Here is an 18,250-nt window from a genome sequence, read left to right as displayed (position 1 = left end):
TCATTCTATGGTAATTTTAGTATAGCAGTAATTTAATGTGACAGGAATTCAGAGGAATCAATCATCAATATAAGGCAACAAAAAAAACTATATATTTTTTTATAAACTTCCGTAAGATCTTGAAGTTTGAAAAGGCTGAACAAAGTCTCTAGTCTAACCAACTATATGGTGCACAGCTTCCTTGTCTATATCTCTGCCAAGTAGTTGCCCAACCTTAGCTTAAACATTCTGGCAACAGAAAACACACTACTCCCGAAAACAGTCTGTCCTGTTCCTGATAATTCCTTACAGCTGAAAATTATTTCCATCCTGTTTCTATCTCTCCAGGAGAAAACCCCTCAAATATTTAAGGAGAGCAAATTCATCTCACTAAATCATCTATCCTCCAAATTAAATAATCCAAGTTCCTTTGGCAGCAGTTCCTATGACCAGGGTTCAGATGTTTCCACCATTGCGAATGCACACATCTCGATGTGGGTGTGTGTTTCTATTGCTGTGATAACAGATTCCTGCAAACTTAGTGGTTTAAAACACATTTATTATCCTACAATTCTTTTTTTTTTTTTTTTGTCTTTTGTCTTTTCAGGGCTGCACCTGTGACATATGGCGTTTCCAGGCTAGGGGTCTCATCGGAGCTACAGCTGCCAGCCTATGCCAGAGCCACAGCAATGCCAGATTTGAGCCGCATGTGCAATTTACACCACAGCCCATGGCAATGCCGGATCCTTAACCCACTGAGTGAAGCCAGGGATCAAACCCGAAACTTCATGGTTCCTAGTCAGATTCGTTTCCACTGCACCACAATGGGAACTCCAATTATCCTACAATTCTTTAGATCAGGAGCCTGACAGTGGTCTCATTGGGTCATCAGGCCCTCATTCCTTTCAGGAGGCTCTAGGCTAGGACCTGTTTCGTGCCTTTTCTGGCTTTTAGATACCACTAATTTTCCTTGGCTTGTGGCTCACTTCCACTATCTTCGAACTAATTATACTGCATCTCTCTGACCATTCTTCCAGAAGCACCTTTTCCTCTTACTCCAGCCTCAGTCAGGAAGTATACTCTTGAGGACTCACATGATTAGGTTGAGCCCACCTAGAAAATTAAGGATAATTTCTCTATCTCAGCATCCTTAATCTTAATTATATCTGCAAAGCCCTATTTTTTCATGTAAGATAATACAGTCCTAAATTTGGGGCATTAGTGGATGGACTACACAAAACACTTTCCCATTTGTACTTGTTCCTCCTAAAGCAGAATATTTCATCTGAATATGACATTCTAAGAATGGCCAGGGCTGAGTAAATAAGGATTATCACCTTCATTTTTCCAGATACTACAGTACTGGACTAAAATCCAAAGAGGTTATCTAATCACACCCATAATTCTCACTGGGCAACTAACTAAAACCTCTAAGCCTTGTCTATAATACTGCTCTTAAGCCACTCCTGCCTCATACTTTGTCAGTTGTTTTTCTAAAGCCAAGGATAAGAACTTATGTTTAATCAGGTTAAGTTTTATCTTGTTAGACTCTTCCTCTTCTTGGGATCCTTTTGGGTCTCAATTAACATTTAAAACGTATCCGCTATGCTCTCAGCTCTGCTTTGTCATGCACACTTGTAGTGAGTGTTCCTCACCATCCCAAGTCCCCTCATGGCTGACAGAAATCATGAGCAGGACAAGGTATGAGGAAAGTTCTGCTGCACATCAGAAATCTCCCTGAAATTCCACGATTCTTGATTTTCAACATGTATACAACTTGTCAAGGGGCTACGAGGCCCCATCTCTAAAGATCACAATTTAGGAGCTTCAAGACAAGGCCTAGCAATCTATTTTCAACACCTTTCCTCAAGTGAGTTTCAAGCAGTTGATCTGCAGAACACCTCTGGAAAAACATTGTCCAGTTTGATACCAATCATTAATCAGCTCCTTTGGGACCAAAATCCACCCAACTGTCTTCATATCCTGCTCACATTTCCTGTCAGTTTTAGGAAGCTATCATGAGGAAAGAAACCTGGTCAAATGACTGGATGAATTCCAGTCATACAACTGCATTTTCCTGTTCTCCCAGTCCTACTAGCCTATAAAAGGAGGAGACGACACAGACATGATTTATACTTAACAAACGTGTTTGGTGTATTGACAACTAGGTTTTCCTTATCCTCACTGCCCACAGGTTACTGTTTAGTTCCTGATCTAGAATCTTGCCAGGCTTTTAGAGTTAAGCTCACCAGTTAGTAGTTAACAGAACCAACTTTCTTCATCTTTGGAAAATTGGAATTGCCCCTGTCTGTCTCTAGTCATTTGGAAAATCTGCTTTTAAAAGCTCTCAAAGGTCATGGAGGCTGCAAGCTCTTTCAGAATCTATTCTGGGGAGTTCCCGTCGTGGCGCAGTGGTTAATGAATCCGACTAGGAACCATGAGGTTGCGGGTTTAATCCCTGGCCTTGCTCAGTGGTTAAGGATCCGGTGTTGCCGTGAGCTGTGGTGTACATTGCAGACGTGGCTCGGATTCCGAGTTGCTGTGGCTCTGGTGTAGGCCGGCGGCTGCAGCTCCAATTCAACCCCTAGCCTGGGAAACTTCATATGCCGCTGGAGCGGCCCAAGAAATGGCAAAAAGACAAAAAAAAAAAAAAAAAGAGAGAGAGAGAGAAAATAAAACAATCATTAAAAAAAAAAAAAAGAAAGAAACTATTCTGGAATGTAATTCATCCAGGCCTGAACACCAGAACCCATTTGGAAATGCTTGACCATGTGGAGATTTCGTTCTCCCTTACCTATGATCCTTCTACCCTTTTCAGTTGAAGGTCATTTTCCTTGACAGAAAGGCAAGGAGCAAAATAGGATTTTCAGAGTTCTGCTTTCTCTATAGCATCTATCAACAACATACCCTCAGTTCCAAAAGGCAGATCTAATCCCTTTCATCTCTTTCTTGCTCTAAACATAACTTTAAGCGCCCCAAGTCTTCCTTAGCAATTCTTACAAGCCTGACCTCACTAGGGATTTTATTTTCCAGCTGCTATTATTATAGAGCTAAGCCTTCCTTCTACATTTGCATTAATTTGACTTCACCTTTCCTATCTTCTTTTTTTTTTTTTTTTTTTAAAGAAATTGATCTCAGAGTTCCCGTTGTGGCGCAGTGGTTAACGACCCCAACTAGGAACCCTGAGGTTGCGGGTTCAATCCCTGGCCTCACTCAGTGGGTTAAGGATCCAGCATTGCCATGAGCTGTGGTGTAGACTGCAGACACAGCTTGGCTCTGGCGTAGACCAGCAGCTACAGCTCCAATTAGACCCCTAGCCTGGGAACCACCATATTCTGCGTGTGCAGCCCTAGAAAAGACAAAAAGAAAAGAAAAAAGAGAAGAAAGAAAGAAATTGATCTCAGGTTGGGAAAAAAAATTAACTGTTAGTGTTGAATGATATACACATAAGGGTTCATTAGGCTAGTCTTACTACTTTTGAAATTTTCCAAAATAAAAAGTCATACAAATATATAAATACAAATATTGATGTAAATATAGAAAGAGAAAAAGGGAGAAAAGAAAATCCCCATTTCTTCTTCACTGGGATGAATTTTTCTTCCTAAACTTTCTTTTACTGCTTGGGATCACTTGGTTTTGTTTGGTTTGGATTTGGGGGGCCACAGCCGAGGCATGTCAAAGTTCCCAGGCCAGGGACTGAACCCATGCCACAGCAGCAACCTGAGTCACTGCAGCGGCAACACCACATCCTTAACCTGCTAAGCCACAGGAGAACTCCAGGATAATCTGGTTTTAACTAAAGTCTGAATCGCACTTTCTCTGAACCTCTCAACACTTTTAATTTGTCTTCCATCCCAGATTCCTGCAACATTTTTCTCTGACTTCCTTTTCTTTGGAATGTTAGAAGTCTACCTATCAAAAGTCTGGTATAGGGAATTTCCTTGTGGAGCAGAAGGTTAAGTATCTGGCATTAAAACTGTAGCAGCCAGGGTCACTGTTGTGGTGCGGGTTCGATCCCTAGCTTGGGATCTTATACATACTGCAGGTGTGTCTACACACACACTAAAGTCTGGTATATACTTTAGGTATGCCTGTTTCTCCTTTCCTATCAGGAATACAAATTTTAAAAGGTTAACACCTTTTCATTTAGGAGTATATTAGTTCCCCCATTATCCTTCAGGACAGTGGTTCTCAAAGTGTGGTCCTTGTACCAGCATCACTAACATCACCCAGCATTTTTTTTTCTTCTTTTTATAGCCGTACCTTCAGCATATGGGCTGGACTAGGGTTCGAATCAGAGCTGCAGCTGCCAGCCCATGCCACAGCCACAGTTATAGCAATGCCGGATCTGAGCTGCATCTGTGACCTACACAGCAGCTTGTAGCAACACCAGATCCTTAACCCACTGAACGAAGCCAGGGATTAAACCCACATCTTCACGGAGACTATGTCAGGCTCTTAACTTGCTGAGCCACAACAGGGACTCCCAATCCAACATTATTGTTAGAAATATAAATTCATGGGTCCCACTGACCTACTACATCAGAATCCCTGGGGACAGGGCCCAGGAAACTCTCTGAATGACTCTGACACATGCAAAAGTTTGAGAACCACTACTTTAGGAAAAGAAACCGTTCCATGCAAAAGCTGGTAAGACAATGTGCTTCAAACCAAATGTGACTTCCATCAAGTGCCTGGACACTGGGAGTTCCTCATACTACTGAAAACCTTTGTGGCTATCTTATTCCTGCAGCTCGTCACCTCTCCCCTTAGCCCAGGAGCATATAGCACACTTCCACTCCTATGTCTATTCTGTTTCTCTTTTTATGCTCCCCTAGATAGTGTTCAGCATTCTTCTACTTGGCAGGATCTCAGATTTCAATGCAAGTACATTATTTCTTGCCATATCACAATATTACATCTCTCCTTCTAACAAATCTGAATCTTGTAAAAAAAGACAGCTTTCCATAGTTGCAGTCAAATGGTAAGGGCAGTTTCAGAAAGTCACCAAGTAGCTAAGAGATATTTATTATTCTCTCTTATAATCAACTTTATTTTACGATTCAAATTTTGTATGCTGTTATAAAGGCCTCTAAGTATTGTGTCCAGCTAGCTTCCATATTGTTGTCTTTTGTGAATCCCTAGATACAGACTCCATTTATTCTTCTTACCATGTTTTTACTGGGTGTCTAACAGGGGTTTGTCATTTAATTTGCTTGTTTTTCTCCTCTTTAGCAGGGTTAAGTCTGTAACTGTTCAGCTAGATCAAGTAGGTCCTAAGGAAACCGCATATAGGAGCTGTACTCCATCCCTCCCTCCATATGCTCCCAATCTCAGTGAACGTGATGATGACTATACTAACTGCAAACTTTTCTTCCTAAGCTTTTAAATTAATGCTCTTATAATAATAAGTAAAAACTATAGCTGTAGCCAGAAAGGGATTGGTAGGACCAGGAATATGGAGCAGTTAATATATATTTAACAATTTGATTTTTTTTTTAATCTTTTACTTGAGGTCATTTCTTTCCTTGGTTCTTTTGTAATATATCTGCGATCATAATTTTCTTCTTGGGAAGTGGGAAGAAACAGAATAATTTAAATTGACTTCACTGTATATTCCACTCTGAATTATGAGATAACTATCATCAATCAATTGCACATAGATTAATAGTTTATTTTACACACAAATAAGTTCTAACTTTTACAAGGTATAAGTTGAAAAACCACAATGTAGAAAAAACATGGGCAGTAGAGAAGCACAAAATTTATGTTCATAATACAGAATATTCTGAAGATGCGTAGTTTGTTTAAATAGGGACGAGTAACAAACAAGCTAACTAGTTTGAAAAGCAATTTATATCCAGCTTGGCTTGCATACCGTATCTCAACTCCAAAGTAATAAAAGATGGCAACAAAAAGTAAGTAACAAAACATAATAATAAAGGAAAATGACAAAGTAAACCATAAACACAATTTGCTGAAAATTTCTGGGTTGTGAAAATAGTATACTGCATATAAAACAGCGAACTTGTGAATAATTATTATTCTTAAGAAACGAATGGGTAAAAATATATTATTCATTAATACAAACAAAAACAATGAGTCACTTAACACACTAAACTGTGGAAATACATTAATTCTCCAATAACTGAAATAGTCATATATTTCTGCTAAACAAGTTTAGTGGTTAAAATCAGTTATAAAAAAGCATGAAGAGTTTATGCAGAATAATTCTATTTTTTAAAACATCATCTTCTATTTCTAATACAGAATATAAATACTTCTTAAGTATTCAAGAAATTTTAATATTGTTAAAGTCATTGGATAAATGGTAAAAATGGACAATACAAATTTTAATGTAAAAATAGAAACTGAGAAGAATTTGGTAGTCAGATAAATAGCTATACTTCGAAGATATACTTGTTATCCCTATTTTTGTTATCAAACACCGAAACTTTCTGTTGAATCACTTAGCTTCTGGAAGTCTGTTTCTCTCTACCAAAATTGGACCCTAGAGACGATCTATCAGAGAAATGCATTAATAACTGACTAGAAAATGGCTTTAAGTGTTTAGAAACCTCAGTATATCATCATCATCTCCTTTGCTCTTCTATTTGCTCAGTTATCTTATCATCAACAGAGATACTACTTAAAATCATGCTACTCTTTTCCACTTCCCAGGTCTTCTCACTCTATCATTCTATCCAGCTTCAACAAATTTTTTTTTTTGGTCTTTTTGCTATTTCTTGGGCCACTCCCGCGGCATATGGAGTTTCCCAGGCCAGGGGTCTAATCGGAGCTGTAGCTGCCAGCCTATGCCAGAGGCACAGCAACTCGGGATCCGAGCCAAGTCTGCGACCTATACCACAGCTCACAGCAACGCCGGATCCTTAACCCACTGAGCAAGGGCAGGGACCGAACCCGCAACCTCATGGTTCCTAGTCGGATTCGTTAACCACTGCGCCACCACGGGAACTCCTAACAATTCTTAAGTCAATCATTAGCCTTTTAGGGGCGAATAAACATACTCACCCAAAGAAAGTGATGGTGTAAGACTTAAGGTAATGCTTTGGGATTCTTGAGGAAAGATACCTCATACATATAAATGGGTGTGTCTATAACTCATTGTTATATTTTGAGATTACAGAGGTCATTCTCCCTATTCTACATTTAACAGTATTAACAAAGACAGTTTTATATTTTCTTTCGGCTTTTTATGACCACACCTGTGGCATATGGAAGTTCCCAGGCTAGGGGTAGAATTGGAGCTGTAACTGCTGGCCTACACCACAGCCACAGCAACTCAGGATCCAAGCTGCATTTGCAACCTACACCACAGCTCACAGCCAATGCCAGATCCTTTACCCACTGAGCGAGAGCAGGGATCGAACCCTCGTCCTAGTCAGGTTTGTTACTGCTGAGCCACGATGGGAACTCCAGACAGTTTTGTGTTTTCACATCAGTTTCAGTAATGATGACTATTATTTTTTCACTTACCAAAAGAAAAAAGTTAAAATAAACATGAGCCTATTTTTCTCCCTTTTCCCACTGACTAAGAGGTACCACTTTTTATCTTTTACTCTGGAAATAGAAGGCTCATCATAATCAAAATGACCTTATCCTAGGACCATTATAGAACACACATATCTGCCCCAAAAGATCTCTGGAGTCCTAGTACAATCTTTCTCTAACCAATATGCTTCACACAGAGCTAATGCTCAATCAATGTCCACTACTGAATAAGAACCTTTAAAAAAGATGGCAGTCCTGTGATGAATAAACTAACTTGAACCAATAATTCCCTTTTTCATCCATTCACTAACTATTAAACAGCAATAATAATGTAATGCTTTCAATCATTCAGTAAGTACATAAAATGTGAAAAATATAATATGGTAAGGAATATTTATATTTCCCCATTTTTTGAGAAATTTCTATTGTGTACTTTATGTATAGTTTTAGGCATGTTAAATGACCTTACCTCTCTTACAGATAGTTGTGGTGGGAAGGAGACTGAAAATACCAAGTTGGTGAATTCAAACCCAGAGGCCTCAACCTTTTGGCACACCTAAAAAAGTATTATATAAAATGTATTTTTTATTACATTAAAAAGTATTACATAAATTCCAAGGAATTGCTGAAAATTTTGCACTTATCTTCATAACATGAATTTTTTTGTCCAGGAGATGACACTGCAAAACTTCTATCTTTGATTAGTAAACTCTCACAAACATCCTGAAATCAAATATTTGCCAACTATACCCTGAAGACTGATAGCACAAGGTGCCAAAGCAGCCAGGACTCACCCACAAAACAATCTATTAAATATCAAAACACTTTTCCATTAGATTACCTAATTCAGAAAATATTTTAAACAAAATAAAGCCAAATACGGCACTTTTGACACCTAGAAACAAAAGGCAATCTCACCTTCAATCATGTACCTTCCACAAGGCTGCAATAGTTGTCTTTTCTAGATATACAACAGACATGACTAAGAAAGAACTTTTACTAACTCCTTAGCTATGTTAAACAGCAAAGGGGAAATTGCTGTATTTTTGTTCAGTTGAACAGCACTCATAACTGAAATACAGGGGTACTTATTAATTTCCAGGCAGGGTGATAAAAAGATCATTAGAGAACAGTAGGCTTTTTTTTTTTTTAAGTTAAGAAAACATTCTAATGACCGACTTGTGTGAAACAAGATGAAATGAATGGCACTCTTCCTTTCGGCACAAGAATTCTAGACCCTCAAACTGAAAATCTTTATGTATTGCACATTAATAGGAAAGTTTACCTTTTTGGAGTTCCTTCCGTGGCTCGGCAGGTTAAGAACCGAACCAGTATCCATGAAGGTACGGGTTTGATCCTTGGCCTTGCTCAGTGGATTAAGGGTTCAGTGTTGCCTCAAGCTGCAGTGCAGGTCGCAGATGGGGCTCAGATCTCAAGTTGCTGTGGTTGTGGCATAGATCAGCAGCTGCAGTTATGATTCGACCCCTAGTCCGGGAACTCCCATATGTCACAGGTACGGCTCTAAAGAGAATAAATAAATAAATATTTTAAAATTTACCTTTTTAATGAATGCTTTTTCACAGAAATCTTGAAGAATTCCTAGGCACACATTGCATACATTTAAATTTGAGTTCTTGGAAGCCATGCTTCCATCTTCAATAACTGAGAGCTTTCCCTCTCCATTTTGACCCAGATTATCCATCCCATCAATTCCATCTTCAAGTTCTTGCAGTCGAATTTTCTTGGGAGGTGGGTTTGGAACTTCTGAAGCTAATTCGTCATTTTCAGTTTCCAGAAATTTTGTAGTTCATTGAGCAACTCCTGAAATTAATTAAAAAAAAAAAAAAAAAAAAAAAAAAAAAAAAAAAAAAAAAAAAAAAAAAAAAAAAAAAAAAAAAAAAAAAAAAAAAAAAAAAAAAAAAAAAAAAAAAAAAAAAAAAAAAAAAAAAAAAAAAAAAAAAAAAAAAAAAAAAAAAAAAAAAAAAAAAAAAAAAAAAAAAAAAAAAAAAAAAAAAAAAAAAAAAAAAAAAAAAAAAAAAAAAAAATGTCAATCGCTGATTAAAGAAATGCAATCAAACTACATGAGATAACTCAACATCAAATGATCATTATATCACAAATAACAAGTGCTGGAGGGGCTGTGGAGAAAAGGGAACCCTCCTGCACTGTTGGTGGGAATGTAAACTGGTACAGCCACTATGGAGAACAGTTTGGAGATACCTTAGAAATCTATACATAGAACTTCCATATGACCCTGCAATCCCACTCTTGGGCATCTATCCGGACAAAGCTCTACTTAAAAGAGACACATGCACCCGCATGTTCATTGCAGCACTATTCACAATAGCCAGGACATGGAAACAATCCAAATGTCCATCGACAGAGGATTGGATTCGGAAGATGTGGTATATATACACGATGGAATACTACTCAGCCATTAAAAAGGATGACATCATGCCATTTGCAGCAACATGGATGGAACTAGAGAATCTCATCCTGAGTGAAATGAGCCAGAAAGACAAAGACAAATACCATATGACATCACTTATAACTGGAATCTAATATCCAGCACAAATGAACATCTCCTCAGAAAAGAAAATCAATCATGGACTTGGAGAAGAGACTTGTGGTTGCCTGATGGGAGGGGGAGGGAGTGGGAGGGATCGGGAGCTTGGGCTTATCAGTCACAACGTAGAATAGATTTACAAGGAGATCCCGCTGAATAGCATTGAGAACTATGTCTAGATACTCATGTTGCAACAGAAGAAATGGTGGGGGGAAAAACTGTAATTGTAATGTATACATGTAAGGATAACCTGACCCCCTTGCTGTACAGTGGGAAAATAAAATAAAATTTAATAAAAAAAAAAAAAAAAAAAAAAAAAAAAAAAAAAAGTAAAGACCCTTTGACAATGTCCTTAAGGGTAAGATGAAGCATGAAAATTATGACTATTACCGACTTATACAATGCTGATTTATATCAATTCTGGAGCAACTGACTAATTTTATTAGTCAGCTTTGGCTTTCTGGGGAATTTAAAAAAGAATTACCTAATTGGTATAACTCTTTCAAAAAAGTTTCAGGCGTTCCCATTTTAGCTCACAGTAATGAACCTGACCAGTATCCACGAGGATGCTGGTTCAATCCCTGGCCTCACTCAGTGGATTAAAGAGCCAACATTGCCATGAGTTGTGGTGTAGGCAGATGCGGCTCAGATCTGACATTGCTGTGGCATAGGCCACCAGCTGCAGCTCTGATTAGACCCTTAGCCTGAGAACTTCCATATGCTACAGGTACAGCCCTAAAAAGAAAAAAAAAAAAAAAAGTTTCATATATCAGTGAAACTGAAACCCTAATTCTGAGACAGAAAGTTTCCATTAACAAACATTAATTTGGTTTGTAGTTCTGTTCTGAGGGTCATGGATCATTCACTTGTTAATTTCAGTAAAACAAACAAACCAAAACGAACTTCAATTCTAATTACTAATAGAAATGCAAATCGAATTTCCATCTTTGCTAGGTTATTTAATAATCTCACAGTCACTAAAACCTGAAATCTGAAAAGTTAGACAGATGAGAAGTCTATTAAGTAAAAATAATTTCAAGGCAATTTACTAAACAAAGGTAAATGGATGCTGGCAATGCAGAAATTTGGCATCATAATTACAAACCACTTATAGGCATTAACTGGAAAAAACTGTCTACAACATTCTAGTTTGCCTAATTTCTGTCACTATGTACTGGAACATAAAAAGTGGCATTCCTTTGAAACCATTTTCATATTTCAGATATTCCACTGATCTAAATGTTCAGAGGACTTTTCCTGTTTTGTCTAAATTAGGCAGGTTTTATTATTCAGTTTTTGAATAAACATCCTTTCAAAATTTACTCAAATTATGGGAGTTCCCGTTGTGGCTCAGTGGTTAACGAATCTGACTAGGAACCAATGATGTTGCGGTTCGATCCCTGGCCTCACTCAGTGGGTTAAGGATCCAGTGTTGCCGAGAGCTGTGGTGTAGGTCACAGACGCGGCTTGGATCCTGCGTTGCTGTGGCTCTGGTGTAGGCTGGTGGCTACAGCTTCGATTAGACCCCTATCCAGGGAACCTCCATATGCCGCGGGTGCAGCCCTAGAAAAAGACAAAAAAAAAAAGAACAAAATTCACTCAAATTACAATTTACTGACTTTAAAGAGAAAAACCTTTCATGCAAATTTAATTCATTTTACTAAGACATCAGCTTCCCCATTAAATCTTTAAAAGGAAATATGTACATATTGATAATATACACAGATGTATATTATAGCCCACACAAATATGGTTATTATTACCTAAGATATATTTTGTCAATATGATACATCACACAGATATATGTATAACTACATGTAGGAATAAAAATACCAAAATACATTTACCAAAAAAAGTCCTTAGATATTTTCATGTTAATTTACATAAAATGATACAAACAAAAGTTGGTAGTACTAAGGCTCTTCATGTATTTTAAATTTTATAACATGTATAAAATAATAAATTATAATGTGTTTGAAAAAATGAGTAAGGAGAGTTACACAAAATCATTACTTTATAGTTATAATGTGTATAAATGCATATGCATGTATATATTAATCATCATAGCATATGTACCATTTCCAGTTTTCAAAGTGTTTTCACATACTTTATTAGTCACTGTCCCTTAAAATCCTGTGAGGTGGATGTTATCATCATTCCCATTTACAGAGGAGAAAACTGAAGCTGGAAAGTGGTGGAACTGGGATTCAAATCCATGTCTTCTAGCTCCAAATTCTAGGCTTTGGATTCAGATAGAAAGTTCATATCCTAGCTTGCTCACTTAATAGCTGTGTAACTTTGGGCAGGTTGCTTAACCTCTCTGTGTCTCAAGCTCTTCATCTGAAAATAGAGACAATCATAGTATGTACTTACCTAATAGATTATCAGGATTATATGAGAACTTGATATATAATAATGCTATATGAATATTGGATATAATTATTATTTCTAAAATAATAGAAACAGCTAGTACATAGGATAAATGATTGCTATTGCTAACTCCTGGGCAATTTGTAAAAATTACAGGAAACTGAGTGTGTGTGTGTGTATTCATACTGTTTATATAAGCACATATTTACATGTATACATATAATTAATATCTGCCTATGAAAAAGAACATCACTATTAGAATAAAATATATTTCACAAATGTTATATATTTCATGTGAAATATTTTAATAGAATATTTTAATAGATGTCAAAGCTCTCTATATATTACCATAAATGTCAAAGATCTCAGTATATTACTTTTGTTATCAATAGCAGTAAATGGTGATAAGCCTTTACTTCTAGAGAGTTGCAAATACCTATTTGTAAATACTAATGGTAATAAAGAAAACAGAAAAAGAAAAAAGGCAACCAACCCTCAATGTTTCACTTAACAGAAGATCTCAGGACTACCACCGCCTTCTATTCCATCTTACTAACATCTGGTGGGAAGCACTATTTTGTGATATTCTGTCTAGATATTCTTTAGGAAAGGTCTATGCAAACATTAAATGCACCAGGGAATCACTCCACAAAGATCCCACTACATTAAATGGTAGCTATAACCACTTAAGAAGGAGCTTACATTTATACAGCAATGGCAATTCTAAAATTACCATTACCAGTAATTACTTTATCACAGTTTTTTAAAAATTTAATAAAGAGGTATGAATAGATACTTGCCCTCAAATATAAAGGTACTGATTTTGAAATAGAGACCCTTTCTTAACTTGAAAAAGAAAGAAAATACCTTGTAGGGAAGTTTGTATGGTGCATGAACATCCACACCACAGAATCTGAAGATGCATCTTGCACAGGTACCAGTACTAAGCAACAACTGGGCCACATGCTTGTTTTCCTCAGTTAGTGGAAACATATTAGATATTAAATAATTAAAACTAGAAAAAAGAAAAAAGAAAAAAGAAAACAAATGAGTATCTTTTGTGTTTTACTTTCACAGACAAACAAATCACCTTTAAGGGAAAAAGTAGTTTGTATTCGAAAATCACTATTTGGTACTCTCTAATAATGTTCCTTTCATTATATCTATATTGAAACATAAACTTGAAGGAAATTTATAGATCAGGTAAAAGTTAGGACTTTAACATTCTACATTATGATAAAGTACATCCACATAACTAAATCAAAAGAAATAAAAATAATCAAAAATGGTTGTCTCTGAGGAGGGTAATGAAAACAAGAATATATAATGTAATTTTGCTTTTTATTTTGCACCTTTCAGGGTTATTTGAGAACACAGAGTAGTACATTCAATAAACTTTCCTGTTAGAAATTATAAATAAATTTGCTAGGAAAAAAAAAATTAGGTCGGTCTTTGTTATATAATACTTGACTGACCTTGGTGATAGATAAGGAGTCAAGTATTTATAACAAATTGATTAGTATATTCAAAAACATCAATCTGATGAAATAACCACATGACAACCATTAGCAAAATGAGAAAAATCTACTTTCATGGCCCAAGTAAAAACTCTGACAAAAACAAAGGTAAAATATTTTAGAGTAGTTATTGTCTAAAACAAATTGCTAGTTTTTACAGTTTGAACAAACTCATTTAGAAATAAATACTACAGGAGTTCCCAACGTGACACAGCAGGTTAAGGACCCTGCATAGTCTCTGTGGCGGCACTGGTTTGACCCCTGGCCTGGCTCAGTGGGTTAAGGATCTGGCATTGCCACAGCTGTAGCAAAGGTCGCAGCTGCAGCTCAGATTCAATCCCTGGCCTGGGAACTTCCATTCTCCTTAGGTGTAACCAAAAAATAAAAATAAAATAAAATAAATAAATACTACACAAAGAATGGGGAGAAATCCAACATACTGCTCTTGCTGCCAGGAAGAAGGTGTACTAAAAATTAAATTACCTAATCATTCTGTTTGGAAAAAATCACAAACACAAGATGTTCTGGTTAATGGATTAGCTCACATCACTATAAAATGAGGTTATATAAAATTAGTGTTATTTTGTAAGACTATAATTGTGGGAGTTCCCATTGTGGTGCAGGGGAAACGAGTCCAACTAGTAACCATGAGGTTTCGGGCTCCATCCCTGGCCTCGCTCAGTGGTTTAAGGATCCAGCACTGCTGTGAGCTGTGGTGTAGGCTGCAGACCTGGCTCAGATCTGGCGTTGCTGTGGCTGTGGCTCCAATTCAACCCCTAGCCTGGGAACCTCCAGATGCCACGAGTGCAGCCCTAAACCCCCCTTCCCAAAAAAGACTATAATTGCATGATAATAATACTGTAGTCATACAACTAAAAGATTGCAGCACTTTTAATTTGTGCAGTTTCATAACTCAAATGAACCTGCTTAATATTTGCAGAAGGATGACGCTCTTAACAATAGCTTACTATGAAGAAGTGACTCTTAGAATTAATTTGTGTTTTCTAACCCTTTAAAACCTACTACTTGGAGTTCTCTGGTGGCCAAGTGGGTTAAGGATCTGTTGTCACTGCTGTGGCACAAGGACTCCATCCCCTGGCCCACAACTTTTGCATGCAATGGGAGGCCAAAATAAACAAACAAGCAAAAACAACCCACTACTTACCTGCAAGTTTCTAAATGTCTGTGGCCACTTATCAAAAGTAGATACTTGACACAAAATAATGACAAAGACAGATAGATAGTTCTATGGAACTCTTTACCAAAAAAATCAGTTCTGCAGGGAGGACTACAGAAAACTAATTGACTGTGGCTGGCTTCTAATTCAGGAGATTATGTGAGTTGGCAGGGAGGGTAAGGGAAGGAAATCAGGCTTGTCTAAACACACCAGTGAAACTTTCAGATACCTGAAACAGTGACTGAGGGTTGCCTAAGTAAATTTGAGCTCAAGAAAGTACAGAATATGTGGAGAGCAACCTCTACATAAGGAAGCTCTGTGATCATTATTATTTACATATGAATCTGAATCCCTTCCCCCAGCCCAGTCAGCTAGTTTGATGCTGAGAAGGGATTAGGATTCTTTGAGGAGATGATAATCAGCATTTAAAACGTATCCCTGATTGCATTCTCCTCACAGAGAAATTGTTCTGTCACTCCCTTTAAATTATCTTCTCCCGTTGTAAATAAACTATACTGCAATAAAACTTTTAAAAATGAAAAAAAATTATCTCCTTTCCATTAGCTAAGGTCAAGGATTTCATTTAATTGAGAATTAACCTTCAACACAGAGAAACAAATAAATCCTACTGACCAATAAATAAATCCATGAGTGAGTGCTTAAAAAGGGCAATTTGTATCAAAGATTTCCCTGGAGACTTAAGTTAAATAGTTGTATTAAAATGTATACTTCCCCCTCCCCTTGCTGGGCCTTTCCTTTAAAGACAACGTTTCTCCTGTAGTTCACTAGATTAAAGGTATCACGACAGTCAGTAAATGACACAGTGCAATCTCTTGGCTCTGAAAAGTTCCCAAACCTGTTCAGAATTACAAAACCTTGAGTAACTAACTGCAAGAGGTTTTAAAAAAACAAAACCCTCCTCCATATGTGTTAATAATGAAACTTATAAACCTCTCAAGATCATTTTCGCGTAGCAACAATCTAGCGACTTTTCAAGAAAGTTAACATTATTAGGAGAAAATACTTTATGCCTTAAGGCAGTTTCACCTTGATGTACTGCACTGAAATGACAGGCTTTTATAAGACATCAGAAATCAGTTGTTCCATATTAGATTTATTATCTTTGAAAGCAAGCCCTGAGAAATATACCCCATACTGTAAGGTTTTCGCTGTTGGTTACCTTTAAAATGTTTGCTTTTCGTTTACATGTTTACACAAAGAACTGGAACTTCTCATTGCAAAAGAACCTCTCCCACGTGTTAAGATCCCTACGGGGATGGAGTCCCTCTCCACAAACCAATGGCCCCGTCTCTAGTTTACCAGAGGAAAGGATGGATTTTCCTTTCTCACACGATTACAGAAACTACTGCAGTCAAGGAGGCAGCAAAATAACCAGGCTGAGTCTAATCCTGTAATCTTTTCGAACTTATTTCCATACAGAAGGGGGTCATTCTTCTTGTGGGGTGGGGGTGGAGTGTGGATTTCCAAAGGAGGCACTCCTAACTTCATTGCGCCACTGATAAACACTCAGCAGTGGAATCCACTCTAGATTTCTGGAAAGTTCATCCCCAAATCTAACCTCGAGTCTTTCCTGTGGCCAACCAAGCAAGCCTTGCTCCCCTTAAGTCAGGTCCAAGAAACTTCCGACTCACCGCCCTGCTACCAAAGCTTCTGCAGCTGGTGGGAAACGATCTCCTCCATCCACACCTCTCCAGAACCCTGTCCGCACCCCCTCACTTCAAATCTCCCCACCTCACCTTCTCCCACGACGCCGGAGCCTGAGATTTAACCCCTTCCAGCCCTCCAGTGGGAACGGGGAGGACTAAAGACAACGCACCAATTGCGTCTAGCAATTCTGTTCCCCGAGGAAACATGAGCTTTAGAAAGAAAGTACCAGCTGCTAACTCGAGGACTGAGTGGAGTCTCCCCTACCTGTTTGCAGGGAAATCAGTCGAGCTGCCACACAGACCGGCACCCCCCCCCCCGCCCCGCGGGGACAGGAATGCGTGGGGCACTATTCCCGGCTGGAGCCGGACTTGTCCCAAATAAGCTTCCGTGGGACTCCGATGTCTAGGATACTGTAGCCGCTGCCAGAAGTATCGATAAGCTCCTACCCTCATCGGGTTTAGAATGGAAATCCTTCTAGGTCAAAGAAAAAGAGAGCATTTCTTCCCCTGGATTAGTGGTATCCTAATAGACTGTAGTCCCAGCCGCAAAGCTCCACAAGTCACAACCTGACTGCAGAGACAGGCCGGGTGGAGGGTTCCGCGCTCTGCAAGTTGTGCCTTGCGCGCAAACGGATGGTGTCCCCGGGCCTGGAGAGTCCCGGCTCAGAGCCCAGTGCAGAGCGGCAGCCGAGAGGAGGTGGAGATGGCGTCCCAGCCGCCTCCTCCCCCTAAACCCTGGGAGACCCGCCGGATTCCGGGGGCCGGGCCGGGACCGGGACCTGGCCCCACTTTCCAGTGAGTGTTTGATTCTTCTGGCCACGAGTTTTGTGGGCCGGAGCGGGCACTTGGTAAGGGGCGGTTGAGGCCGTTATTAGGGGTGAGGTGTCCCCTCCCCCTCTCATCCAGTCCCCACCCCGCCCCCCAGCCTTAAGCGGGTCGAGGTGCTGCCGGGGCGCCAGCAACGGGAATTTCAGTGTCGGATAGTTGCTTCTGGCTCGGCGGTTTTCGGTAGCGACGTTTTCCAGGGGGCTTCTGGGTCCCGGGGCTTGGAAGAAACGGTGCGGCTGTTTCTTCTGTTTGCGGGACACTCTGACGGAACTGTTTGACTCTTCTACCTCCGCCACCCCTACCCTTCTTCCCCTTAAAGAGTTAGACTTTCGGTTCGTAGCTGCTCAGAGAGGCATTTGCCCAGCCCCGGTTTGATAGGGAACAAAGTCTCAAGCCTTTAACCATTTCTCAAGTTGGTGAAAAGTCAGCAGGTCACATTTAACGCAACTGGAGCTCAAGCCTATACACAGTGCATTCTTTTCCAGCTTACGTAAAGCAATGAAGTTTTGGAAAAGCAACTTTAAAGCAGGAGTTGAGAACTGAGGCCTATGAGTGGCCTTTGTGTGCTAGATAGAGTGTGATTTTTCTAAGCCTGTGAGATATTGTTTTGTTGTAATCAATGTTAAATAGATTT

At 38.7% G+C, this 18,250-nt stretch overlaps 2 protein-coding genes across 2 annotated transcripts in view; one reads left to right on the top strand and one right to left on the bottom strand.

Annotated features, from left to right (window-relative positions):
• The window catches only part of PUS10 (pseudouridylate synthase 10), a 72,530-nt gene extending 55,254 nt beyond the window's left edge, over positions 1-17,276 (bottom strand). The window contains 5 exon segments of the mRNA XM_021087518.1: positions 7,961-8,047; positions 9,050-9,294; positions 9,297-9,312; positions 13,295-13,442; positions 17,054-17,276. Coding sequence (XP_020943177.1) covers positions 7,961-8,047; positions 9,050-9,294; positions 9,297-9,312; positions 13,295-13,442; positions 17,054-17,241 — 684 coding nt within the window. The 5' untranslated portion in view covers positions 17,242-17,276.
• Positions 17,413-18,250, top strand: part of PEX13 (peroxisomal biogenesis factor 13) — a 33,638-nt gene continuing 32,800 nt past the window's right edge. The window contains exon 1 of the mRNA XM_003481205.4: positions 17,413-17,583. Within this exon, the coding sequence (XP_003481253.1) occupies positions 17,492-17,583 (92 nt within the window). The 5' untranslated portion in view covers positions 17,413-17,491. The remainder of the gene's footprint in view (positions 17,584-18,250) is intronic.

The sequence above is a fragment of the Sus scrofa genome, chromosome 3 (genome assembly GCF_000003025.6).
Source record: "Sus scrofa isolate TJ Tabasco breed Duroc chromosome 3, Sscrofa11.1, whole genome shotgun sequence".
NCBI lineage: Eukaryota > Metazoa > Chordata > Mammalia > Artiodactyla > Suidae > Sus > Sus scrofa.
This window is presented reverse-complemented; position numbering and strand designations above follow the sequence as displayed.